This window comes from Nyctereutes procyonoides, unplaced genomic scaffold, assembly GCF_905146905.1.
Source record: "Nyctereutes procyonoides isolate TBG_1078 unplaced genomic scaffold, NYPRO_anot_genome, whole genome shotgun sequence".
Classification (NCBI taxonomy): Eukaryota; Metazoa; Chordata; class Mammalia; order Carnivora; family Canidae; genus Nyctereutes; species Nyctereutes procyonoides.
This window is the reverse complement of record NW_026575082.1, coordinates 7,951,474-7,979,100: the sequence shown is the minus strand read 5'-3', so window position 1 is coordinate 7,979,100 and position 27,627 is coordinate 7,951,474. Positions and strand designations below refer to the sequence as shown.

The following is a 27,627-nucleotide window of genomic DNA, read 5'->3' as shown; positions in this document are numbered from 1 at the left end:
GGTTGTCCATTCGGATGCAAGATAAAAGAAAGCCGTGGGCAGTTTACAACAGAATCGTTTCTTTACCACCAATGTTTCCTTTTTTCATTTTCATATCTGAGAAATCTTCACTGTTCTCCTTTTTTACCTTCTTGAAAGATATATCCTCTGTATTTCTTTGTGTATATGTCTCTCTCTTTTTCTGTATATATATATGTATAGTACACTCATCATTTTTTTTAAGATTTTATTTATATATTCATGAGAGACACAGAGAGAGAGAAAGGCAGAGACACAGGTCAAGGGAGAAGCATGCTCCATGCAGGGAGCCCGACGTGGGACTCCATCCCGGGTCTCCAGGATCACACCCTGGGCTGAAGGCAGGTGCTAAACCACTGAGCCACCCGGGCTGCCCAACCACTCATCATTCTTCAAAAGAAAACAACTTTAGTACATTCTTATTTATATGGTTATTTTGGCCAATCAATAATGATAATATTTAATACATATGAGGTGCTTAGGGTTTGACATGAGATGTGACAAACACATTCCAGAGAACATGTCACTGAATCTCAAAACTACCCTATATTGTAGACATTATCACTGTTCTCATTTTAAAGCTATGGTAACAAAGGTCATAGCTAGTGGAAGTAGAATCAGTATTTGAACCCAGATATTTGATTCAGTTTTTGAACCAAAGAACCAAAGGCCCACTATGCACCAGAGAGCACCTCACTGCTGCTATGTCAATAACTCCAAGCTACTAATTCTGGAACCCTTTAAATAAAAATGTAATCCAGCTTGCACAGTGTGAATCAGCCGTGTGCACTTGTGCTTCCTCCATCTACATACACCGTCTTCAAATGCATTTGTTTTTCAGGCTGAGACTATGGGAATTTACGTCCATCTCTCCTCGGGGAGAGCAATCTTTCCCAGTTGTAAATCCGGTCATGACCCTCTGTGCTCACAGATCTACAGTTTCAACCCCTCCAGCTCCAGAGCTGGCACTCCAGAGTGCCCTGTGCCAACACCACTGCTGCAACTTCTCCCTCTGCCCTCATCACCCCATCATCATGTCTGTCCATGACCTGTAGTCCCCATCTTCACCAGGCCACCTGAGGTCCATGCGTTCCCCGCTAAAGGCCACTCCTCCACGTCTTCACGCAGGCTGTTCTGTCTGCTGGAATCCCTAAGACTCATATGCACCCTGACGGCCTCCATGAAGGTGATAGTAGCCTGTGAAGCCAGGCTGTCTGTGAAGCCTTCCCCGACTTGGCCGCAAAGCTAGTTTTCGCCTTGTCATTCTCCTCGCTGGACATCTCTGTGAGTCAACACATCTTCTTGTGCCATTAGATTGTGAGCATTTCCAGGACAGGAGTGGCTTCTCATTATATCATATAAGAGGACACCAATCCTTTAACCTTCTCAACCCCATGTCATCAATAAGCCAGCAGCCCCTCCTCCAGGCTGAGCCACCATGTGCTCATCAGATATAACATGTGCCTGGTGGGGAGACTTGTGAAGCCTTCCTCACTTTCCCTCATCTTTTGACTATGACCTTACATAACTTGGCTGCTCAGCAATAAACGTAAGTAACTGTCAATCAAAGTTAAAGACACAAATGTCATATGGCTTACACACTCCAAACCTTATCCAGTGCTATTTGGCATAATTTGCTACCATGATATTCTCAGTTATTCTCTCATTACCCAAGAGACTTATTTTCTCCAGGTTTTTTGTTTTAATATGGTTTGGGTGGCATGTGTGTCAGTGTGTACGTGTGCATGTGAGATTAAAAACAAGATCCTGTTTCTATCTTTGCATAACTATACCTAAGGGAGTACTGAGAATCCTCAGTTTTTATAACCCATTACTACCAATTATATCAAACGTAAGAAATTCTCCCATAATAAATGACCGGTTATTACTTACCAACTGGAGCACTAAGGTATATACAAAGCTGGAAAAATAAATGTTCAGAGTTTTTTTTTTTCCAGAGGTTTTTATAAGAGCACTGGAAATACAGCAAAGCTATTATTGTAAAATGGTTAGTCTGTTCTCAGTAAGGAGGATACATTTTATTTTTCAACACAGAGTACAGATGTAACAAGGGCTGAGAAATAACCTCAGTGCCAAGAAGGGTCTTACTAAACCCAGACTAGGGTAAAAGGAACAATTCATGTTAAAGTGCCCAAGATCTGATTTAGAAATGCTGGACTTCAACAGAATCCGACGCTCATCTCTCCAACTAATCCCAGAAAGCCAGGAAACAGACCCAGGAGGGGTCTGCAGTGCTTGAGGACATGCAGTGCTGAAGACAAACTCCTGGGAACAGAGTCCCTCACAGCCCACCCAATCCATCCCCACACAGGTTTTTTTTTTTTTTTAAGATTTTATTTTTTATCCATGAGAGACACACAGAGAGGCAGAGACACAAGCAGAGGGAGAAGCAGGGGCCCTGTGGGGAGCCTGATGTAGGACTTGACCCAGGACCACGGGATCACAACCTGAGCCAAAGGCAGATGCTCAACCACTGAGCCACCCAGAACCCTCCCTGCACCCCCCAGATTTAAAGTGATGAGAGCAAGCATTAGACATAGAGGCCCTGAAGAGGAAATGGTAATGAGAGAGCAAGATGCTGCATAGTGGAGAGGGGGGTCTGGCTGCAGAAGATGAGGCTGGAGGAAACAGGACAGGTAAGCCCAGGAGGACTACAGTTCTGACTGATTAGAACCCCGCCCGACACGAGGGCTCAAGCCTCTCTGCAGCAGCTGCTTAAAGTGCCTCTCTGTTTTGTCCACCTTGCCCTATCAGCTATGGCCCTTTTCAAAATGTGCTGTTAGTGAAGTCTCCATCACACTCCTTATCTGGGAACTGACCAATACAAATCTGTAAGTGCTACCTCCACAAACCCTGGAGGCCGAAGAAATTAAATAGACTGATGGAAAACTTGCAGGAAGGTGACGAGCTTGATATAAGTGACACATCTGAGTCGGGGTGGAAAGAGACTGATCAATAAAAATCAATGGAGTATTGTGCCTTCAGACTAAAAAAACAATGTTGCTAGAGGATAGATATGTTATCATTTATGATGGCATACACAGAAATCATGTCTAAATACACAACTGATACAGACACTTCAAATCTTTACAAGGTGGACACAAGCTTTTTGGGTTGTTCTGCAGACCTTCTAGCAAATGCTATAAAGCTAAGAGGGAAACATCACGCAAAATAGAGCAGAATGAAAAATCACACCAGTGGACTCCTTAGATATGTCTGTACTCAATCTTGCCTCACTCTCTGAGAAAGCTGTGGACCTACTACATTTGGATTGCACATGCAACTGGTTTCTTTGAATCCACAAGAAATAAAAATACGTTGAAATTATCGCATCATGGAATGGCACAGACATGTATGTTATGTACTCTGAGGCACCTTTCATGATCAAAATGACTAAAGGCGATTCTAACTAGAAAGGCAAAGTCAAAAAAAGTCATTGGAAATCTTGCATAATTACAAATGGAAAACGATAATGAAATGCAAATATTCTGGTTAAAAAAAATAAAAGATAGAGTTGAAAAGGTAAGTCCCAAAAGAAACCCCATCTGAAAAACACCTTTTTGAAAAGTCCAGGGAAAATATATGCTGCAGATCTAAAGAGCTAGGTGCTTGAAATAAAAGCCCTCATGGCTACAGTGGCAAAGTCAAAGGGCCAGAGTAGGATGAAGGTATTGCCAAAAAACAAAGGACCATTCAGCTGGGCAGAATGAGAAAGCCCAGAGGTACAAATAAGTAACTAGGCCAAAAGAGTATTTGAAAAACACCTTGCAAAAGACTCCAAAATAAATAGCTGAAAAGTTTTTAACACCATCAAAGAGAGAAAGTGAGAGAGAAACTTATGGCATTTGACAACAGCACACACAACAAAAGTGTTAGAAAAAAAATGGAATGACAAGGACACTTAAGGATTTATTTGGCTCTATCTTTATGAAACTGTGAGGGAATTTCCAAATGTTTCTATTAGAACAGATAGGTAAAATGTGACTGTAAAGAAACGATGAGTACGTAACCCAGGGTTGGTGGACAGAGTGACGTCATCAAGCACAGAGAACCTGTACAGAAGCTGCTCTGCAACAACATGTGCCTCTGGTGTTTGCAAAAGGCTGCGACACTGTGCAACGCCTAGTTGTGGTCAAGCAATTAAAGCCACCGAGACTCACTCCTGGATAGAAAACTGGGAGCGTGCGCTGATATAGCACCTGCTGCAGAGCCAAGCGTAAAGCAGGATGGGCACTTACCGCCTCATCTCTGCAAAGAAAAGCAACACTTCACTCACCCCCCAGAGTTTCCTGAGTGGATGCATCTTGTGGCAAAGGAGAACAAATGCACACAACTTATTTAGATGTCCAATACTCCTTTCTTCACTTCCTAGTCAGATACCCCAAAGCCATGCTCCCTTCTCCAAAGTGGCTCTTCGTTCTCCCCACTCTTCAGAAACCAGTGTCATTCTTGATTTTTCCTCCCTTACCCACTCACCCAATCAGTTGCCAGATCTTGTCAGTCCTCCCTTCTCGAACCTGTGCTCCCTCTCCCCACTGCCCCCTCCTAGTCCAGTGACAGTTCACCTCTGTTAATTAGCAAAATAGCCTCCAAGCCAGCATCCCTCCCTCCAGCCTCTCCTTGAGCAATCAATCTGATCTTTCCCTCCTACCAAACTTGCCAATATCGTCTCAGTCCCTGGAGAAAAACTAGTTCGAGTTTGGCCCCTGCTTGCCTTTTTTTCTCACTTTTATCTGTTGTATCCTACATGTAAGGAAAATGGGCTCCCATTCTGGATATCCGCATGTACTCTTTACTCTGGACTTTTGCACATGCTGTTCCTGCTGCAGAGGACACACCTACCCTATTCCTGGGACCAACTCCGGGTCCTCCTCCAACCCCCCACCTCCCCAAGTCAAACAATGAGGAATGACAATGGTCATCCTGTGGGCTCCAATAGCCCCCCATTGGGCAGTTACGCCCATCAGAGCATTTTTCATACAGTGATATACCATCTACTTTTCTCCACTACTAGTGTGTGACAGAGATGTGGGTAGGAGCTACATCACCTCACCCATCAGTTGCTAATTGGGGGCCAGGCAAGTGGTAACTGCTTAATATGTGTTTTTGGAAATATACCTAAAGGTGTACACTGAATGAGAATATCCAATCCCTTAGGGAAGGTGAAAAGGGGACTCAGTGGAACCACCATGTCCTGAGTACCTGCCATGTGCTAGGAACCCATGTAGGCCCTTGTGTGCATTACCTCATTTAGTCTCAAGCCATCCCATAAGGTGCTTACTATTATTCCCACTCCATATATGAGTAAACTGAAACTCAAAAAGATGAAGGGACTTTCCACACAGCACAAGACTGCTTAGAAGGACAGAACCAGGACTCAAACTTCTCTGTCAACAAATCCATCCCTATACTTACTGCCATGGAGATAAATCGATAGGAATTTCTCTAAATAGAAAACTGTTTACAGTGAAATCTCCCTTGAATTAATCCTGTTACTAAACTCACTGTTATATATATAAAATCTTTAATTTGGCAAAACATACATAATGTTATATTTACCGTCTTTACCATATTCAAGTGTGAACTTTGGTAATGTTAAGCCCCTGCGTATAATTGTGCAACCAGTCTCCAAATTCTTATCATCTTGCAAAACCGAAACTCCATCCCCTTCGAGTAATTCTCCATTCCTCCCCACATTCTCAACAACTATCATTCTACTTTCTGTTTTTTTTTTAAGATTTTATTTATTCATTCATGAGACACACACACACACACACAGAGAGAGAGAGAGAGAGAGAGAGGCAGAGACACAGGCAAAGGGAGAAGCAGGCTCCATGCAGGGAGCCCGATGCAGGAATTGATCTCAGGACTCCAGGATCACACCCTGGGCTGAAGGCGGGCGCCAAACTGCTGAGCCACCCGGTGAACCCTACTTTTTTTTTTTTTTTAAATGACCTTGATGACTCTCAGTACCTCATATAAAAGGAACTGTGCAGTGTTTGTACTTCTCTGACTGGCTTATTTCACTTTAGAATAATATCCTCAAGGTTCACCCACGTTGTAAAGTATAAGAGTTTCCTTACTTTTGCCAGCTGGATACTGTTCCAGTGTGTGTCTATACATCTTGTTTATCCATTCATTCCTCAAGCCTGGGTTATATCCACCTTTGGGCTATTGTGAATAATGCTTCCATGAACATGGATTCAGTAAATTCAATATATTCACAAGTAATGGGCTAATAGATATTCGCAACAAAATCATGCAAATGACTAGACACCATTCTGGGTGACAGAGTAACAAACTAGCAGGATCAATTCCCAAGGTATCTCAGGAAGCTACAAAATAAGAGGAAAAGTGATAGGTATAGTTCAATGAATATCCCATGGGAAGAGTATAGTTAGGAGGAGAAAAAAAATCCCAATACATTTATTTTTTAGAATAAAGTTAAGTACAATATTAAGCTATCTAGAGAAATAAATCTACACTGAAAAATACTTCAAGCAATGTTTTACATATGATGGGCTATAAATCTGTTACCACTCAGGAAAGTACTTTACACGACCTAGAAGGTACTCCGTAAGACGTTCTGTTCCACTTAATTGTATCTGAAATTAGCAGCTTTCCAAGCACTGATTAGTTAATGCTGGTGATTTTCTATGAAAATATCACTTTCCTCTCTTCAACGCTATTCTTTGGTTGTTTTATTGAGCCAAGTCTCCTAAATACAGAGTATTGTTGAGATCATGGAGAGGGTAATGGGATATGACCTGCCTTCAAGTGAAGGCTCTGGAGGCGGGGCAGAAGGGATTGTCAGGAAGAAACTGAAATGGTAACCACCAGGTGAAATGTAAGAAAAACAACATATGTTTAATTAAAAGTAGCCACTAACAACATGTGGGCGACAGGAAAAAAAGACATTGTTTCTCATTTTAGAAACCCAGCAAGGTTTCTTTAGCTCTCCTTGAATGAAGGTTAAGAAGTATGTGGAGTGAAAAGAGTATTTAAGGGAGGAAAAGGCACAAGAAAAGACACTGGATTCAGGAATATGGAAGATGCTCAAGGAATTAAGACAACCCAGTTTGGCTGTAAGAAGAATACACAAAGGGACTGTGGAGGCCGAGAAAATTAAGGCCATTCCACTTTAAGTTCAGCGTTAGCACAAGTACAGCCATCCCAGACCCCTGTGAATAAGAGCTGAACTTTACCTTACTTCAGTTACAGGAAGAAAACAGCTTATGCTTAAGGTCCTAGAAAGCCCCATATTAGAATGACAACAGAGCCCAAGCCAGGGGCAGAAAGTCCCATATCAGAATGAGAACAGAGCTCAATGCCCTTGAAAGCCCCATATCAGAATGCAAACAGAACTTGAGAAATCCCTCCCCCCCTTCTGGAGGTCCCCTAGAACAGCCCTTAAAACTAAGCTGGAACCCACCTCGGGGTCCAAGTCCCTGCTCTGCTGTGTCAGGTAAACTTGGACCCAAGCTCGAGCTTATAAATAAACCCTCGTGTGTTTGCATTGGTGTCGGCTCCTTGGTGGTTTCTGGGATTCACCATCTCGACACGACATTTGGGGGCTCGCCCAGGATCCAAGAGACCCCCAGGACCCCATCTGGAGGGTCCCACGTGTGGCAAGTGCACTCAACTTTTTCCACCTTTTGCGCGCGTATTTTCTGAGAGCTCTAAACTGTACTTTTACCTGTAGGAATGCCAATCTGTATTGGGTCGGCATTGGCTTAGGTGGACGCACTGGCGGGCCATCGACCAGGGGTCTTGAGGAGACGTCCCTTGCCCCCACCTGGAGGACAGGGTCCTCATCTGTAGGGAGGACGGGGGTCCTCATCTGTAAGGAGGGCTGGCTGCCAGCCCTTCAGGTTACTTTCTGTTTTGTCTCTGCGGCCGCATTGGAACGTTTGTCTGTGTTTCTATGTCCTTGTTAACTGTTTGTGCATTTGTCTGTGTTACTGTGTCTTTGTTAACTGTCATAACTATTTACATAAGGAGAGGGAGATTTCAAATTTATTGCATATCAGAATGGCCACCCTTTGACGTGGGATGGCCCCAAGAAGGAACTTTCCACCTACCTACTATCTTACAGGTTAAGGCCGTGATCTTCAGGGATGAACCGGACGGCCACCCTGACCAGGTGCCCAACATCCTGGCCTGGCAGGACATGATCGAGAATTCCCCTCCTTGGCTAAAACCCTTTTTACTTCCCAAAGCGCACAACTCGGCTGAAGGTAAGGAGAGGCTCCGGGTCCACCGCCAGACTCTAATGGCAGGTCTCCAGGCTGCCGCACAAGCCTCCCAAATCTGGCCAAGGTGTATGATGTAAGACAGGGTAAGGATGAGAGTCCAGCAGCCTTCTTAGAGTCATAGAGGCTTTTAGGCAGTACACCCCTATGAACCCAGAAGCCCCGGAAACAAAGGCCGCAATTATTATGGCTTTTGTTAACCAGGCCGCTCCGGACATTAAAAAGAAATCGCAAAGAGTAGAGAGACTAGGAGAGAAGAGCTTGCAGGACTTAGTAATAGTAGCAGAAAGAGGCTTTAATAATAATAATAAAAAAGTCCAGAGGAACAACAAACCAAACTAAGTGACCGGCAGACCCGAAACCTGGCCAAGATCCTGCTGCCCACAACCATGAACGACCCACAGGAAAGATGGAGGCACCTCAAGAAGCTGGCCTCAGGGACAGGTGCATGGAATCAGAGATCTCCAGGACCAGCCACTGCAGAACGCAGACGCCACCTGGTATATGGACAGCAGCAGTTTCGTCTGAGAAGGAATCAGATACGTGGGGGCAGCCATAACCATGGAAACAGAGACCTGATCCGGGGGCACCGACCCTGCCTGACACCCCCAACTATACTGATGCTGATTTACACTGGATCAAACACTTGCCTATAACCCAGTGCTTGGGTGGCTGGTGGAGGGCCGCAGACTCCAGCATCATCCTGCCAGAGGAACTAGGATGGCGAGTCCTATCCAAAATGCATCAGAGTATTCATATGGGAACAAGGAAGATGGAAGACCTCATATGACATGCAAAGATCACTATTAAAGACTCTCAAGCAAAAATAGAGCAGATTGTGGCAAGCTGCCATGCATGCCAGTTTACTAATGCCACCGCCCATGGATCTAACCCAGGTACCTGGCTCTGGGGGGACTGCCCAGGAGGGAAGTGGACTTCACCAAGGTAAAACCTGGAAAATCCGGATACAGGTATTTACTAGTTTTTGTAGATACTTTTTTAGGATGGACAGAGGCATTTCCCACCAAACATGAAACAGCACAGACCGTGACCAAGAAACTGCTGGAAGACATCTTACTGAGGTATGATTTTCCTGTTAAGATCGGATCAGACAAAGGCCCAGAATTCGTCTCTAAGGTAACACAGGGAGTGGCACTAGTACTTGGGGCAGATTGGAAATTACATTGTGCATATAGGCCCCAAAGCTCAGGACAGGTAGAGAGGATGAACAGAACATTAAAGGAGACCTTAACTAAATTAGCCCTGAAGACTGGTGGGGCCTGGGTGACTCTCCTCCCAGTCGCCCTATATAGGGTGAGGAACTCCGCATATAAGATGGACTGACCCCCTACGAGATCATGTTCGGTCTTCCTCCACCTATTATCCCCAATTTAAAACCTGAGGTGCTTGCTGAATTTGGTGATAACCAACTTCTTTTCTCCCTTCAAATGTTACAACGAATCCGTGAACGGTGTGGCCTAAGCTGAGGGCCCTCTATGAGACTGGGCCACCCACGGACCCCCATCGATATCGGCCAGGTAACTGGGTGTACTTGCGGAAATACCAACACCAGACACTTCAACCTCGCTGGAAGGGACCCTACATCGTGATCCTGACCACTCCCACCGCTCTCAAGGTCGACGGGATTACTCCCTGGGTCCGCTACACCCACGTCCGGCCAGCTGACCCATACGCCATTCTCAAGGACTTTGTTCCAGAATGGAAAAGCCAACCAGACAAGGACAATCCCCTAAAGCTAAGACTGCACTGTTCTCACTTATTTCCCACCTCCAAGACTCCCTAGTCTCAGGTTGTCCTTCAAAATAGAAGGGGATTAGACTTAGTCTTCTTACAACAAAGGGGGGTGGGTTATGTGCTGCCTTAAACATAGGATGTTGCTTCTACGCTGGAATGTAAATGGGAGCGAGAACAGAAACAAGGTTGGTTCGAATCCTGGTTTAGTCATTCCCCCTGGCTCACTCTGAGAGCAACCTGGACCCATGATTGGGTCCTTCCTTAGGTTCCTCTGAGAGAGGGAAATGTGGAGGCCAAGAAAATTAAGGCTATTCCACCTTAAGTTCAGCACAAGTACAGCCATCCCAGGCCCCTGTGAATAAGAGCTGAAATTTACATTACTTCAGTTACAGGAAGAAAACAGCTTACAGCTTAAGGTCCTAGAAAGCCCCATATTAGAAGGAGAACAAAGCCCAAGCCAGGGGCAGAAAGTCCCATATTAGAATAAGAACAGAGCTCAATGCCCGTGGCAGAAAGTCTCATATCAGAATGAGAACAGAACTTGAGAAATCCCTCCCCCCGCTTCTGGAGGTCCCCTAGAACAGCCCTTAAAACTAAGCTGGAACCCACTTCGGGGTCCAAGTCCCTGCTCTCCTGTGTCGGGTATACTTGGACCCAACCTCGAGCCTGTAAATAAACCCTCATGTGTTTGCATGGGTGTCGGCTCCTCGGTGGTTTCTCGGATTTGCAATCTTGAGCACAACAGGGACAAGTTCAGAATGTATGCAAGGACCAATCTTAGAAGGCTCTGAATCAAATTTTAACAGAACTAGGGAGTAATTGAGTAGATGAGGGTTGCAAATTTGCAGGGCCCAGCAAGGTAACAGAAATTTCTGAACCCAGTAGGTATAATAATAGGGAATGGCGAGGACTGCGAGAAATTCAGAAATGCATTCATCCCAAAAGGCAACTGCTACCCAGCCTAGAAAATGCCGCTGAGCAGAGAATTCAGGTCAAATTGACAGTCCCTCCAGACATTAATGAGTATTTTCAATTTCCAGAAAAACTGGTCAAATGGGATGGGTCTCAAGTGTGGATGGTGAAGCATCTCTGCGTCTAAGATCATCCCTTTCATCTGTCTATGTACACGTCACATTGTTTTAGCAGGTCACCCTTATGTGCTAAGAGCTTTGTCTTCTTACACTCACCAGAGTTTGTCCTTCACTTTCTGTTTTAACTTATTTTAATAATTCTATCTTAATATCACTATGTACTTGTTAGGGGTATTGTGAGGATTAAATTGAATAATTCATGTAAAGCCTTTCGAACCCTGCCCCGAGCTGCCAAGGAACAAACATTCAGTAATCACTAGTCATTTACGTAAAAGATCATTAGCCAGCGGTCACTGTATAGGCTCATGCAGGCCCATGCCTTCACCATATTTACATCTCCAACCCAATTGCTCTCTTGGGTTCTGACTCAAAAACCCTCCTGCCTCCTACTAGCTTCTTGATGTCTGGAACCAAACCTCTCCACCCTACTCCAGACCATTTTCTCACCTCATACTACCCCATTCAGTGAATGATACCACTCTCTACCCAGGATCCCAAGTAAAAACCTGGTACCATTCTTGAATCTTCCTTCTACTTGATACCCAACACTAAGACTATCATGAAATCCTATCATTTCTCAACTCTTCTGCTCTATAATCTATTGTCTGAGCTAATTCCCAGAAACCTGTGGAGTCTGAGAAGAACTGCATGCCTCATCTGGAGGCAATCAAGAATGAAGGAGGTCAGGCATCTCTTATCCATACTTAGAGCACCAGACAACTGAAAACATAATCCTACCAGGTCCAGAAGAGAGTCCAAAAACTAGGGTATCAGATGCCGTATTTCTGGGAACATGATGGGCTATGTTACTCAGATCAGACTTTCAGGTAAAAGCATCTAGATGATGAATCATTTTTCAAAAAAAAAAAAAAGGACACAGAGGTGAGAGATAGTAGTTTATACTACAGGCTGATATACATAGATGAGACATTTATTTTGAGAGTCTAGCCACTTAGATGTGAAGATGAGAGAAAATAAGCTATAAAGGATGACTCTTAACGTTTTGGAGAAGTGAGAGTATTGACTCAAATGGCAGACTGAGAGTAGAACAGATTTGGTGATGGGAGGGATTGTATTTATATTTTAGAAATGTGGACACTAACATTTCTAGTAAAATATCACGTTCTGTTATTAGCACTAAAATTCCTCTTCAAAACAACTAAATATGTAGGATAAACTATTTTAAGAATATTAAAAGCATCGGGATGCCTGGGTGGCTCAGTGATTGAGCATCTGCCTTCAGCTCAGGGCGTGATCCTGGGGTCTGGAGATCAAGTCCTGCATCAGGTTCCCTGTGAGGAGTCTGCTTCTCCCTCTGCCTATGTCTCTGACCCCCTCTCTCTCTGTCTCATGAATAAATAAATAAATAAACCTTTAAAAAAATTAAAAGCATCGATTACCTGACAATATAGAAATCAAGAGGGAAAATCTAAGTGAGAAATAAGAACATGGAAGCAAGCCACTTTGCCCTAGGCATACTGTACCAACCTAAGCAAACCTGAACTCTGGTTTGAGCCTCACATGACACAATTAAATGGATGTTGACGTGCAGGGTCTACCTGAGGTGGGGAACTAAAGAGAAGAGCCTCCTCCTGTTGAGATGTGCGAGGGGTATAACTTCATGGTACAAATGGACTGAAAGTAAACCTGACCTTGCCTGAATCTCTAGGAGACGAGAGAGAGAGAGAGAGAGAGAGAGAGAGAGAGAGAGAGAGAGAAGGAAAAATCCTAGAGTAGAGCTGTACACGCAAGTCAGTTCTCATGTGGATCTACAGTCCTAATTCCTATAGCATGAGTGCTCCAAAAACCTATATTTAAAGTAGCCCAGTATTGTCAGGTGACCTGGGGAGACCCTGGGCCCTGGAGCCTCAACCCAGCCAGACTCAAAGGAATCGCCAGAAGTTCTTGGTCCTGTCATGAAAGAGAATTCAACGATAGACACACAGCTAGCAGATGAGGATCACAAGCAGGAAAGTTCACTAAAGCGAAAAGTATATTCTCAAGATATGAGAGTAGGTGAGCGTAGGAGAGAGAGGGAGCTGTGTGCCCTGGGGGCTGGGTTTCTATCTTTTATTGAGTTGCTAACTAGAGGGCAGTATATTCATTACTGAAGCAGGGTATTTCACTTTTTCTTCCTAATTTGGTCAGAGGGCTCATATCATGACATCTGCCCCATTTGGGCCTGTCTGTTGTGATCCCCATTTGGGCGTGTCTAGTTTGCTGCCAGGACAGGCCTCTGACCCCCAGCTGGCCACGACTTCCTCATTGCTGACCTGCGCATACCCTGTTAGAACCTAACCAACTGTTACTCTGATACCAGGACTTTACTCTTCTATGAATGAAGGCTCTTCATTCTAGTCTCAGAGAACTCCTAGAAATGCTTTATAAAGAGCTAATGAGCAGCACACCCGCAAAACTAACCAAGAGCATAAGGATGTAAAGAAATGAGATGGATAATAGGCAGCAGGAGAAAAAACAGATTGTAGACATAGAGCCACTTAGACATCAGAGTATCAGACACATGATAAAACAACTATGTGTACCAATTCTGGGGATGAGAAGGGTGTGCCGAAAAGAACAGATTAATGTAGAATGACAGCAAGAACCAGGAAAGGCTAATGAACAAAATCCTAATAAACCAAGTAATTAAGCAAGGGGAACAATGCTCCAGCAATTTCTGAGCCCAAGTCCTGGCAACCATAGTAGTTTTTTAATATAAATTCTGAATCTCTGGTAGGGAAGGAACAAGAGTAATGACAACGTAGGAAGAATACCCTCCCTCTGCTTCATCCCCAATTACCCTGCCTTAGTTTAACTCTACTTCCTGTTTTCTCTGGCCTATTACTACAGCCTCTGCATCAGTTTGAGCAGGCTGCCATAACCACAGACCACAGACTGGGGGCTTCAGCAGCATACATCTGGAAGCCCAACACCAAGACGGCAGCAGGCTTGATTCAGTGCGGCCCCTCTCCTCGGCCTGCATTGGCTCTCTTCTTCCTGTGTCTTCATGTGTTCTTGCCCCTGTTTGTGTCTCTATCCTAATTTCTTCTTCTTCCAAGGATATTGGTCATGTTGGATTAGTGCCCACTCAAATGACTTCATTTTAACTCATTTTAACCTCTTTGAAGACCTTATTTCCAAACATAGCCACATTCTGAGGCCCTGGAGTCCAGACTTCAACATAAGAATCCGGGGGGACACAACTCAGCCCTTAACAGCCTCCTTACTAGTCCCTCTTCTACCTTCTTCCAGGCTCCTTTGTGGACTCCATCTGAGTACTCTTGCTAAATTGCAAACCATTCACCTATTCAAAATTCCTAAGGGTTCCCCATTCCCTAAAGAATAAAGTCAAAACACCTGAAAATGGTGTGGGCAGTGCCACAAAGATGCAACTAGGGGACTTGAGCTCCCACCCCATCCCACTGCAAAGAAAATGCAACCTAAGTAACAATGTGGTCTTGTTAGGCAAATGTAATTCCAAGTCAAGTGTTCTGAAAACTGCCCCCCCCCTTCAGAGCAACAATCTGGAGCTCCTGCTGATAGCACATCAAATTCTGTCTCTGCGATCTACCCCTCCTAATGCATCACCTGGCTCCACTACCCACTTCAACTAATTTACACTCCCACTTTACTAAGCATCCTGCCGTTCCCTAGCACGCCAGCCTCACTTTTGCATGGAGCCATTAGCACGATTTCCCCTAAGCAGGGATGCTATCCTGCCAACAGCACAACCATTCTTCAACCGAGAAGTTTCTAATCTTCCCTCATGAGTAAGCCTGGCATCTTTTGCTCCCTGAATGACCCCCCTCTCCTCTCAGCTACCATTTTTCCAACACACATTCCGCCATCACCAGCATCCATCACCACCAACACCTGCCCTAAACACCTGCATTATAGGAAGCACTGAATGGCATTCTAAATGAGACTCGAGCTTGAGATCAGAACTGGAACATTTTCCCTCTGTACCCTCAATTGCACACAGCCCCTAGCATACAGTAGACATTCAATAAATATTTATTGAATGAAAAAGAAAGGCAGTGGGAAGAAACTTGAGGTGGGGGCGGGATTTATTTGTAACTTAGGAACAGAGATTTTGGGAAGATTTCATTGGTTGATTGCACACCACTGGCGGCGTCCCTGCTTGATGTCAGAACTGCAGGGTCCTTTCACTTGTCTATTTCTTAGTCTTCCATTTTTAAAAAAATATTTTATTTATTTATTCATGAGAGGCACGGAGAGAAGAGAGGCAGAGACACAGGTAGAGGGAGAAGCAAGCTCTGTGGGATCCCTGGGTGGCGCAGCGGTTTAGCGCCTGCCTTTGGCCCAGGGCGCGATCCTGGAGACCCGGGATCGAATCCCACGTCGGGCTCCCAGTGCATGGAGCCTGCTTCTCCCTCTGCCTGTGTCTCTGCCCCCCCCCCTCTCTCTCTCTGTGTGACTATCATAAATAAATAAATTAAAAAAAAAAAAAAAAAGCAAGCTCTGTGCCAGGAGCCCGACGGGGGACTTGATCCTGGGTCTCCAGGATCACGCCCTGGGCTGAAGGCAGCGCTAAACCACTGAGCTACCTGGGCTGCCCAGTCTTCCATTTTTTTTAAAACCTCACAGTGTCATTTGAGCAACACATTTTAATAATATGCCCTTTGGTTCAATTCTGTTATTTTCACTGAAAACATAATAATCAGACTGGTGTTAAGAATAAAAATTCAAAAACCATATTAGCTCAAACAAACCCAATGCCAGTAACTACAAATTTTTCCATCTTATTTGATGTTTATTCTTTTACGAACCATTTCTAGGATTTGAGAAAAATAGAAGGAAGAAGGGACATAATTTAACTGTTAAATAAATGTTCTTTATTTATAATTAGTGACTTACTTAAATGAGTAACTGTGTTTCTTATAGACCAAAAAGAGATATTTTGAGACATATGACATCATAAGCCAATGGGACAGACATAATTGTCTTATTTGGGGACATACTCTAATGTTACCAAGCTCTGTCTCAGAGACAGTAGCTGAATTCCTTGATTATTTCTCAGATGAAAAGTGGTATACTTCCATTGTAGCATCCAGTTTATAAAGAGAAATAACTGTACTCTATCCATTAGTGGAATTAATTAGGGGGATGACCTAAAACTTTCTGAAGGTTTGGGTTCTTTCTATGTCAGGAAGGAAGCATCCTATATGCAGAGAATACACACACACACACACACACACACACACACACACACGCTCCTTCGCTAAACTATTCTGGAAATGTCAATTTTGGTAGCATATAGCATTTCATGTCGCCTGCCAAGAAAGGGGACAAATATGTTCTTAAGAGCTGGTCTGTGAAATGAGAATGTTACGTTTCTTAAGTATTCTGCTAGTTAAATGGCGCACATAAATGCTCACAGAATTCATGCCCAGACTTCATTCCTATTGGCCACAATCATCACCCCACTACAATCGGCAGGTATGACGCCTGTAAGCTATTTACAGTGCTATTAAATGTGAATATTGCATATCGGAGCTCTGTTCTCAGAAAGCTTTTTGTATGAATCTTCAGTGGAACTGGGGCCTTTCCCTCTGGGCAGGTTGTGGCGAAGACTTTTTTAAATGTGAGTTGTGGTTAAATAGCTGAAGTCAGGGAAAATTTTCTCACATTGAGATTTATTGGATTGTGAATAATCTCTCAAGGGAAGTGCCAGAAGCCCCATCAGCGGAGTTATTTAATTAAAACTATGGTGGAATACGTAGAAGAGATGTTGCCTGGGGGAATAATTTCCCACTGATCCCTGAGGGTTTGACTTGATAGTCTTCAAATTCTTAATGGTTTCAAAATCTTAAATGTCTTCACAAATTTTCTTAGAGGAGAGGGAAAGCCATCCTGCTTGCAACCTCTAGTTCCTATAAAACCAAACAAAACCAAAACCAGCAACAAAAAGCATAGCTTAGAAACCAAGTCTTCTTTTATCAACGCTAAATAAACGGGCACAGGACGGCATTAGTTCAAAGGGAAAGACAGGAGCCCAAGCCTGCAACCAGCTCAGAGCTTTACTTTTTCTTCCTCTCTTCCTGTACTGATTTTTGTTTGTGTTTGTTTTTAAACATCTAAAAACCCAATGTTTTTATCTTAGAAGATGTAAAAATATCATTGTACTCTCAGTCAGTAAATACCCTGATTCATCAATGGTCAAATTCCCCTAAAGTCTCTGAAGGCTCACTGACACCTACCTGCTAATCCTAGAGAAGTTTCGGAGGACAAGTGCTAGAGAATGAGGTTTGATTTCTTTCATAGGCTTTCAAACTTCGACAACAGGAATTAAAAAAAAAAAAAAATACAGATGCTGAGATGGTCCAGGGGAGGAATCTGGACTGCCCTGCATGGGCTGAGCATGTTCCAGTCACTTGGACAGCAATAACTCACACATGAAGCCACGGTCCCCACCCTGCACTAGCACCCACACACTGCCAGCACCCACCCCAAAGGGGAAACATGTTTCAGATGCTGCGGTCAGCACTGCCTTGCATGCTGGGGACACAGTAGTGGCAGTGAAGAGTGATGAAAGAGTTGTGAGTTGTCCTGACCACTGAAAGTTAAAGAAAGGAAAACCTGAGCACAGGATGCCTCTGCCTACACTAATAAAATCCTCCATGGGACACTTTTGGTGGCTTAGGTGTAAAGTGTCAGACTCTTGATTTCCGCTTCAGTCATGATCTCAGGGTCATGAAATCAAGCCTCATATGGGGGCGCTCACCTGCTTGACATTTAATCTCTCTCCCTCTCCCTCTTCCCTTCCCCTCCCTCACCCCTACTTGCATGTTCTTTCTCCTCTCTCTCTCTTTCTCAAAATAATAATAACAATAATCTTCAAGAGCCACAGGGCAAAGTTGTTCTTAAACTTCAGGTTGTAGCTCATTCCTTCCCTTCAGGAAATTCAGCCAAATACCCACCCCTAACCCTAGGGTCATCTTAGAAATGAAAACATCTACTCAAGATTGGGTAGAGTTTGTGTAAGTTGCCAGGATCACAACCAGCTTCATCCCCTGCTCTGGATTGCCTGAGCACATTTTTGATTAAGTCTAGAGTTAAAGTCTTCTTCTGGATGTTGCTCCAGTGGACAGGTGTTCAAGACTGGGCACACAGGTAGCTAACGTGCAGCCCTCTGTGCACTGAGACGTACAAACAGGACACTGCTCTCACAAAACCCAAACATGTACCTGGGCCTGAGTGTTAAATGTTAGCAGCTATTACCCTGTGGAATTTAATTATGTATATCAATCCAGTGTTGTCTTGTTTTTGAGGTTGGGTTTCCCCCACCTGGCCTGTTTTTTGTCTCTTTTTTGATTTTTGATTACAGAGCTCTTCCTCCAAAGCCTGAGAGTTGAATCTCATGGTGATTTGTGCCCTCAAGCATGCTGTTCCCTGGCTTAGCAAATGGAGAGCAAGTCAATAAAAACAACCTTGGTGTGGGTTCTAGTAACTATGCCACTTTGAGATTCCCATTAATTTCACCCTTGAGAAATTCAGTGACCATAACCTTGCTTTCGAGAGTCTTAAAAACGTTCTTTATCATCTGCTTCTCTATATTCTGTTTTATTTTATTAAGGAGGGGGATCTCTAAGCCTCTAAAATATTTGTTTCATCAGTTGACTATTTCCTATTAGGGACTATTTAATCTATTTTTTTTCTTTCTTAAATGAAAAACTGCTGAAATGTAACATTTTTACAGAAACATTTTTTTATTCTTATATATGTGGTGTGTGTGTGTGTGTGTGTGTGTGTGTGTGTGTGTACATGTATACAAGAAAACCTTGGTGACTTCTTTCTGAGATGGTAAGATTGGACCTTGAGAGAGAGTTTATGTCTTAATTCTTTAAAGAGTAGATTTGAGACTTTTTTGTTTGTTTGTTTCTCCACCCCACTTAAAAAACAAACAACTTCAAAGTGATAGAGATGCGTATCATGGACAAAGCGGAAAGAACCCACAGTCCACACTAGGGCAAAACATGCTGGCATGCACTGGTGACCCTTGTCACAAGAAAGCAATAAAGCCTCTCCTCCCGTGGCCTTCTCAGCCCCGTCTGGAATCTCCTGACAGGCAAAAGCATCCTTCAGACCAAGTCTTCCCTCCATCACTTTGCACCTGTCACTAATAGACAAGCGAGTGAGTGCCATTTTCATACGTTTTCTTCCTGCCTTCTGAATTTGGGAGGTAGAAACGCTGAAATCAAGATGTGCAAATATCTTAGGATAGACTATAAAATATAATCACATAATCTATCTAGATCCCTATGCCTTTTAAAGCATGAAGTCAATATGTGGAGATAAACTAAGCCATGGACTGTGAACCAGAATAAACCACATTAATTCTTGATCAGAGCCAATTGTTTTGGCTCAGTTTGAAAGGTCTGCCTGTTATTGCTATTGTTACTGGTGTTGCTGTTGGAGTCATTTTTAGAAAATTTTCTGGATAATATTTAAAGCAATTCTGGGGCACCTGGGGGGGCTCAGTTGGTTGAGCCTCCAACTCTTTCTTTGGGTTCAGGTCATGATCTCAGGGTCATTAGATCAAGCCCTGCGTTAGGCTCCATGCTCAGTGGGAAGTCTGCTGGAGGATCTTTCTCTCCCTCTCCCTCTGTCTCTCCTCCCACTTTCTCTCTTTTTTTCTTTGAAATAAATAAATCTTTCTTTTTAAAAAAGCAAACAAACAAATGGAGCAATTTTTCTGACATCCACTCCACCCATCTCCATGTCTAAATATTCTGACTTACCTCCTTCAAAGTTAACTTCAAGTTCCCCCTTTTCAGGGAGGGGAATCTTCCCTGAATCTCCTGGTTAAAAGTAAATACTGTCTTTTTCTGAACTACAATAGCAATCACTTTTTTTTTTAAAGATTTTATTTATTTATTCACGAGAGACACACAGAGAGAAGCAGAGACACAGGCAGAGGGAGAAGCAGGCTCCATGCAGGGAGTCCGATGCGGGACTCCATCCTAGGACCCTGGGATCACACCCTGAGCTGAAGGCAGGTGCTCAACTGCTGAGCCACCCAGGAGTCCCAGCATTTACTCTTCAAATATAATTTATAGTACACAGCTTTTCTCTCCCCTAATACTCTGCATACCACTTAGAGCTGAGATCCACGTCTTTCTAGTTTCCAACCACAGACATTATCTTGAATATAGTATGTTCTCAATAAAGACTTGATGAGTAAGGACAAGTGGGTTCAGCTCCCACACATCAGCACACACGTTTACACAAGCCAGATCTGGGACACTTCCCCTTTTCCAGCTTTAGGTAAAATCCTGACAACACCCCATCATTAGAAAACAAACAAGTAGCCAGAGGAAAGCCCATATTGATGACGATTCTAGGTTGGCCAAGGGCCCCAAGCAGGACATAGGCCAGCATGGTCTGTAGCATCTCTCCCATTATGGGATTTCTTGGCATTGCCATGAATTCTGGGGTCCCCAATATTAAAGGAACCTCTTTTGCTCTCTAGTGTCATTCACTGAAACATTGATGTGAGAGTACAAGGTGATCGCAGCTGAACTGTCAGCTGCCAGGCCCTGAGCATGGAATGCCTGGCCTTGTAGGGAATAAAAGCAGAGTCTTTGAAGACAGCGTGGAGGTGACACCCAAGGAGCCTCCATAACCCAGGGGAGAATGAGACCCTTAAACGGAAACAGTAAGGAACATCTCTGTGCCCAGGTCGAGAGAAGGGGGTTGGAGGGTGGAAGATCACGAGTGAGAAAACTGCAACACGGCCAACACAAAGCACCCCAGTGTGTGCAGGCAGGAGACTGCCCTGTACTATGCATGTAAACTGAGGCAGTGACACACGTCTCGTGCTCGCACCATGCATCCTGCAACTCCCCCCACCCGTTTTCTCCCTCCAGCTGCTCTGTTCTCAGCATGAATGCTCCTCTCTACTTCGATGCCACCAGTCCTTTAAGCCACGGCCTTAGCCTTCTGCTCCTGTTCCACTTTAGTACTTGCTTCGTTCACATTTTTCTCCACGTGACTCCAGAATTGGTATTTTCAATGCTGAACTTTCTTCTTATTGGTCATTCCATAATTTCAACTGTAGGTGGGTCAAAGCTACTTTACAACTCAGTACATCTGAAACTGGACTTTTCCCCACCTCCTCCAAGCCAACCCAGTCTCCTCATATCCCATCTTTTAAAATTAAGCTATTATTTTTCAGTCCCTGGATCACAAAAATGGGAAGACATTATTTTCCCCTTTTCTTGACCTCCACGCCAAATCAGAATGAGGAGCTCATCTCTAACTTAGATAATCATCTTTGAACTATCCAAAAATTACAATAGTGCCCCTTTCCATTGTTTTTTATAAGAAATTCAATAGATTTGAAAGAAATTTCATAAGTTTTGAGAGAAGTGGCAAGTAAAACACCTGTAAAAGAATAACCCTGTAACTGTGAATTTTGAAGACCCTTCCTAATTTCTGTCCATGTTTCAGAACTCTGCTTTTCCTTATAGTTTTACCATACATGTTTATATCTGTAAGTCACATTTTATTCATTTTGCAAGTTTCTGAACTTTAAAGGAAGGAAATAATATCTTACGTGTTTTTCTACAATGTGTTTTTTTTTCTTTCAATAAGATATTCCCAAGATTCGTCCCTGTTGGTGAGAATAGTGATCGTTCATTCATCATTCTTGGCTCTTACAACCACCACTGCAATAAACATTCCAGGGCATTTCTACTACATGTGGGCAAACCCTAGGATATTTAACAGAGTGAAATTATTAGGTCATAGGATATGAGATTACTTAACTGGCTAATGCTATATCATTCTCTGAAATAGACGTAATAGTAAATTTCATGTGTTAATTTGTAGGGTGGTATTGGGTGACATTAACATTTAAATTGGTAAATTGTGAGTAAGCAGATTGCCTTCTACAGTGAGGGGGTGGGCCTCATCTACTGAGTTAAAGGGCAAACTCATTATTTTGAATAGAGCAAAAAGACTCGCTTCCCCATACAAGAGGGAAATCAGCAGACCGCCTTCTGACTTCATTGCCTTTCCTGGGACTCCAGCCTGTTGGCCCACACTTGCCAGTCTCCATAATCACATGAGCCAATTCCTTGTAATAAATCTTTTTCTATATACATATATATCCTATTGGTTCTGCTTCTTGTTCTGTTCTTTCCTGAATATTACCAATACCAATAACACAATGGATATACTATTGAGCATTCCTACCAGCAGTGAACAAGTGTTGCAATCCATAAAATTTTGTTCACCCCGACCTTAAACTCTTCCCCTCCCATAAGCTACAACTACTTTAATCTTGTAGGTGGTGAAAAAAAATTGGTTTATTAATGTGTCTCCCTCTGAAGAATGTTCAGTAGCTTCCCATGGTCTTCCCAGAGTGAAGTCCAGACTCCATGAGGCACATCAAGATTTGAGCCAACTTGTCAGGCTCTTCCTGACATTCGGCTGCACCAGGGGGCTTCAACTTCCTTTTTCAATATGGAATCTGCTGTATAACACCTTACTTGCAACCCCAGCACATCACATGCTGAGTTCCTTTGCTGGTGCTGGTTCCTTCCCTGGTTCTTCCTCTCAGGCTCCATCTCATGGCAGTGAGGGGCCACAGAGCCTAGGGCAAGAACCACATGGTGCTGGAGCTCTGGCCCAAGGCAAACAGCTCCATGCTCTATTTCTGTGTGGACATTAAACTTTCCTTGAGCCCTCTCTATGCTGCTGGTGCCCCTAAGATGCCTCCCTGCCCACTCTCTCTCCTTCCCACTTGCCTATCTTAGAAAAAAATCCTTCCAAGTGTCAAGGTCTAGTGCAACTTGATCCTTGAGCCTCCTTGTTCACTCTGCTGAAATCAAGCACCTCTTCATCTCATTTCTGGCACTTCATGAGCATCGACTAGTTTCACCCCAGTGCAGAGGCTGGGCAGCTCAGAACCCCAAGGTGGTTGATGACCGTGAACACTTTCTTCAGCTACATGATGAGAACATATTACCTGTGCCATGGTGTTTCATAAGCATTAGAGGAGAAGATGACATTTTCATCACACACAGGAGGTGCTCAGGGAAATGGGTAGTAGAGTAGTGTGGGTGGGCCACCCATCCGGGGGAACCTCTCTATCAGTGTAACTACATCCTCTTTAACTGGCCAGGAAGGCCAGAGGCACACAGGTTGCATAGTATTTGGCAGGATCTCACTTCCACCATGAACTCTGCTGTGAAAGGACTGCCTTTGAAAGGTTACCTCCCAAGCCACCTCAGTGGCTTTTCAACCCTGAAGCAGTAAAATATATGCAGTCCCTCTTATTTTTAAAATTCTCCAAATCAGTTACCAATTGACAAATGCTTGTGTGGAGTCAACACACATTTTAACATAAATTTGCATTAACAGCACCATTTATCCAGAATAAGATGTCCAATTTGCTCTTCAGCTCTCAGCTAAAAGCCCCAGGTGGGCGGTGGCATGGCAAGGATGTACAAAGGTTGACGTCTCCTCATTTGAGGGCTCCTGCAGCTCAGTGTCCCCCAAGATGTCATTTTGCATTCCTAACAGCAACTTTATCCAATGGGACACATACAAAGGCTGAGAACTTGGACAGATAATTAGACCTCACCACACTTCCGGTCCTCGCCTGTAAAATCAATATTATGTCCATATCCAAGTGGGCAGTGGGCTAAATCAGAAGATAACTGACCAGGTTCCTCATGTATAGTAAGCTATCAGCAAAGAGGAGACATAAGTATATTTAGAGAGCATGTGGTTCAATTTCTTCATCCTTTTGAGGTTGTAAAACCTAATACACAAATTAGGATTTCTGGATTCCAACTCCAGTCACGTGTTGTTAAACAGATCACCGACTCTCACTTTACATTACATGTGAGTGCAATACTTCTAGGTCCTGATATGATGCTAATAAAACACACACAGAAAACTTTAAGTATATTTAAGGTTAACTTTGAAATACAGCTATTATATTTTTTAAATTCACTATCATTTTTCATTTAAAAAACAAAAAGGGAATCCTCCACATCTGGAAAATGAGTGGAATACTCACACTGGCCCATTACCACAATCGGTTCTTTAAAAATATAAATGATCAAAAACAACAACAACAACAACAAAAAAACAACAACAAAAAAACAACAGTGACAAGGTACACTTGAGAATACTACCATGAAGAATTCATCTATGTGGAGAGGCAGGTGCTCCTGTATTTGAACTGTGACTGACTGAAACACCTACTGTTGTGTTTGAAAAAGCCCAACTCCAAGAATTTAACAGGAGCAATAAATCTGGATAATAAAAGTAGGAAATATTGCCAAAATTGTTCATATACGATTCTAAAAATCCTACCTTGGTATGACAATCACACTTTAGTTCCCAAGAGTTTAGCTCTACCCTCTATAGAGGTCAAATTTTCAGAAGAGTTCAAACTGCTTGTTGGCTTTTTATTTTTTTCCAACTAAAATTGTATGTAGTTAAGGCATGCATACAATACAATAATTTGGTAAATATATATGTACATAGTGAAATGATTACTATAATCAAGCTAATTTACTTATCTTCTCATATAGTTACTTTTTTTTTTTTTTGTGGTGAGACCACCTGAAATCTACTTTCTTGGGAAAGGTCCAGTATTCAATACAGTATTAACTGTGGTCCTCAAGCAGTACATTAGATCTCTAGGTGGAATCATCCTACCTAACTGCAAATTTGGACCATTTGACAACAGCTCCCCATTTCCCCACCTCCTTGTGCCTGGTGACCATTGTTCTACCTATTTTCAATAGGTTGTTCTTTGACAGAAATCAGAATTCCTGATCTGGGATCCAAACTGCAAGAGCTTGCCACATGAAGGGTGGTGGGGCCGGGGATCCCATCTTGCTCTGGCCTTCGTGGCTTAGGCCAGGTGTCGAATAGCTCACTCTGCTTCAAGGCCCTTGCCAATTCTCTCCTTCATCTGCGTGGCTAATGAAAAGTCATCCAGACATGAAAAACTTGAAACAGCACTCAACAGGTGACTATGCACAACAGCGAATGAGGAGGTCAGGGGCAAAACGGACTCTACAATAAATATTTCACTAAAAAGATTTTGGTAATAGACCCTTTGTAAGCCTCAGTCATATACACAAAACCATCTTGGAGCTTAGCTGCATCTACAGAGAAAAAGAAAACTAACACAGGGGAAATTTTCTTACCTCCTGACAATTTGCTTTCCTTACGTACTACAGTAAATTGTTCTTTTATGTATGATATGCATCTGTTGAAAAGAAGGCACTCTAGCACATGTCACATAAGGTGTTCTGCTGAATGTCCATTTGGAATATAATTTTAGAGACTCCAGACAAGAAACATACAGTTCCAAACTATTTCCTTCCCTAGACTATTGCTAACATCTGAAAATTTCATCATTAGTCATTTTGCATCAAAAGCATAGGGAATAATGATAGTGACAATAATACTATCTATCACTCCCTGACTACAGGTCTTTAACCATATGACCCCTAAGCCATCCAACACAGAGAATGGTATTATTAACTCAGTTTACTATTCAGAAACCTGAGATGCAGAGGGACTGAACAGCTAACATAAGATTTTACAAAAAGCAAAGCCTATAAAAGTCGTGTTTTTCCAGTATGCCATATACCCAATCCATGTGGCTATTACTCAAAGGACTAACTCACTAAGTACCAAACCATAGGCCCTAGTAGGCATCACAGAAAATATCCAGGAGGTCATTCGATCCTGCCTGAAATGACACCTTGCAGTTTCTGCAGGGTCCTCTCTTATGGAACTTGGATGAAGCAAAAAAATGGAGCCAGTGCTCGAACTCTGTCCAGATTCCCTAATAAGCCTAGATTTGGTGTTACTGAAAGGACTGAACACACAGAGCTTGAAGCCAGCATGAGTGCCTGGCGGGAGGAAGCAGCACTCCATCACTGGGAGGACGCTCAGAAGGGGGGCATCTGGTCCTGAACCCAAATGCTGCCAACATGAATTTAGTCGAGGCTGTAGTCATTATTTAGATGATACAAGACCTGGGCTTTTCTCCTACTACATTCAAATTTCTGAGATGCATATTCTACTCAGAAGCGACAACACGTCAAGAAAAATGAAACTGATTCATAGAATTATTTCTTTAAAACAATAATATCATAAGATCTAGAAGTGAAATTGGAAAATACCACAAAAACATGATAAAGCATTTTGTAGGTTCTACTGGGGCTTGAAGAATCAAATGTCATAGGTGGGGATAAAGGTACATAAAATGTTTACTCACCTGATGCAACCACCTGGATTACTTTTTCCCAATGTCCATGTGGGAAAGTATGAAGAAAGCAGGAATAGAAGCCAATATCAGCCTCAGAGGCATTATGAAAGTACAGGGTCATATCATTAGGAGCCGCAGTAGAATTTAAAAGGTAAACCCTGTAAGTATAGGGTTGTTTTACAACCCCACCATAAATAGGGCTGAAAATGGCTATAAGCTCTCTGCTTGTTGTATTGATCTTGAACCACTCCATCTGGGTTAAGGTGTCCAGTGATGAGTATATACACTCTAGACTCATATTTTCAGCAAGTTTAACAGTTGTGTCCCAAAACATCTCTTCACATAGAGCTGAAATACACAACAACACATTTATTCACTTAGGTTTGATGATTGAGACACCACATGGATACCTAAAGCTTATTCTAAGCTTTCTAAGACCCATCAAGATAGTAAATGGAGATGACACTAAAGGCTAACAGTTTCTCCCTTAGTCTAAAAAGGTTTCTGCTGCTGATAAGAGCATTTGCAACTTGTTGACGTCCTGAACAAATGAGAAATTATCGGACTCAACTAAAGAGCATTATAAATTCTAAACATGTCGCACTATAAGACCAAGATAGAAGTAAATTTTTTTTAATGAAGACATTATCTTTACCTCTGTATACGTGAAGAATAGCCAAGAAGAAAGTAAGATAATCCATCTCTGGAAACCGTTTGGGAGGCTGATCTATTAAAAAAAAAAAGACAATTTTTATAATGTTACATGCAGAGGCCCAGCACAATGCACTACTTCCTTCCTCTCAGATATTATCAGCAATGTCTTAAAGTATGAACAGGAAAAACGTCTGAGCTTCAAAGTCAAGTTTGCTCTTGCATAAGGATGAACAGATTTGAATCACTTCTCTCTCGGGGAACTAGCTTATTTTCAAGATTTTATTTTCTACAAAGAGGCATTCATTGAACAAGTCAGTGAAGAGCTGAGTGCATTCTCTATACCAGACTCTACTCTAGGCCATTAGGATACAACAGTAAATTAAAAAAAGAAAAAAAGAAAAAGAAAAAAAATCTTTGCTATCATGGAATTTACATTCTAGTGGGAGGAGACAGACATTGAAATTAAAAAGTAAAACAATATAGTAAATTATTTATGGTAAGTGCATGAGGAAAGCACAAAGCAGGAAAGTGGAGATAGGGCAGGGCGGGTGATAGCGTTCCCCTT

The 27,627-nt window shown here is 42.9% G+C and overlaps 1 protein-coding gene across 1 annotated transcript in view; it reads right to left on the bottom strand.

Moving 5' to 3' along the window:
* LOC129514569 (CD226 antigen-like) overlaps window positions 1-27,125 on the bottom strand; it is a 73,300-nt gene extending 46,175 nt beyond the window's left edge. Inside the window, exons 1-2 of the mRNA XM_055333246.1 lie at window positions 27,064-27,125; window positions 26,418-26,756 (exon numbers count right to left, since the gene is read on the bottom strand). Coding sequence (XP_055189221.1) covers window positions 26,418-26,756; window positions 27,064-27,109 — 385 coding nt within the window. The 5' untranslated portion in view covers window positions 27,110-27,125. The remainder of the gene's footprint in view (window positions 1-26,417; window positions 26,757-27,063) is intronic.
* Between the last annotated feature and the right edge of the window lie 502 nt (window positions 27,126-27,627).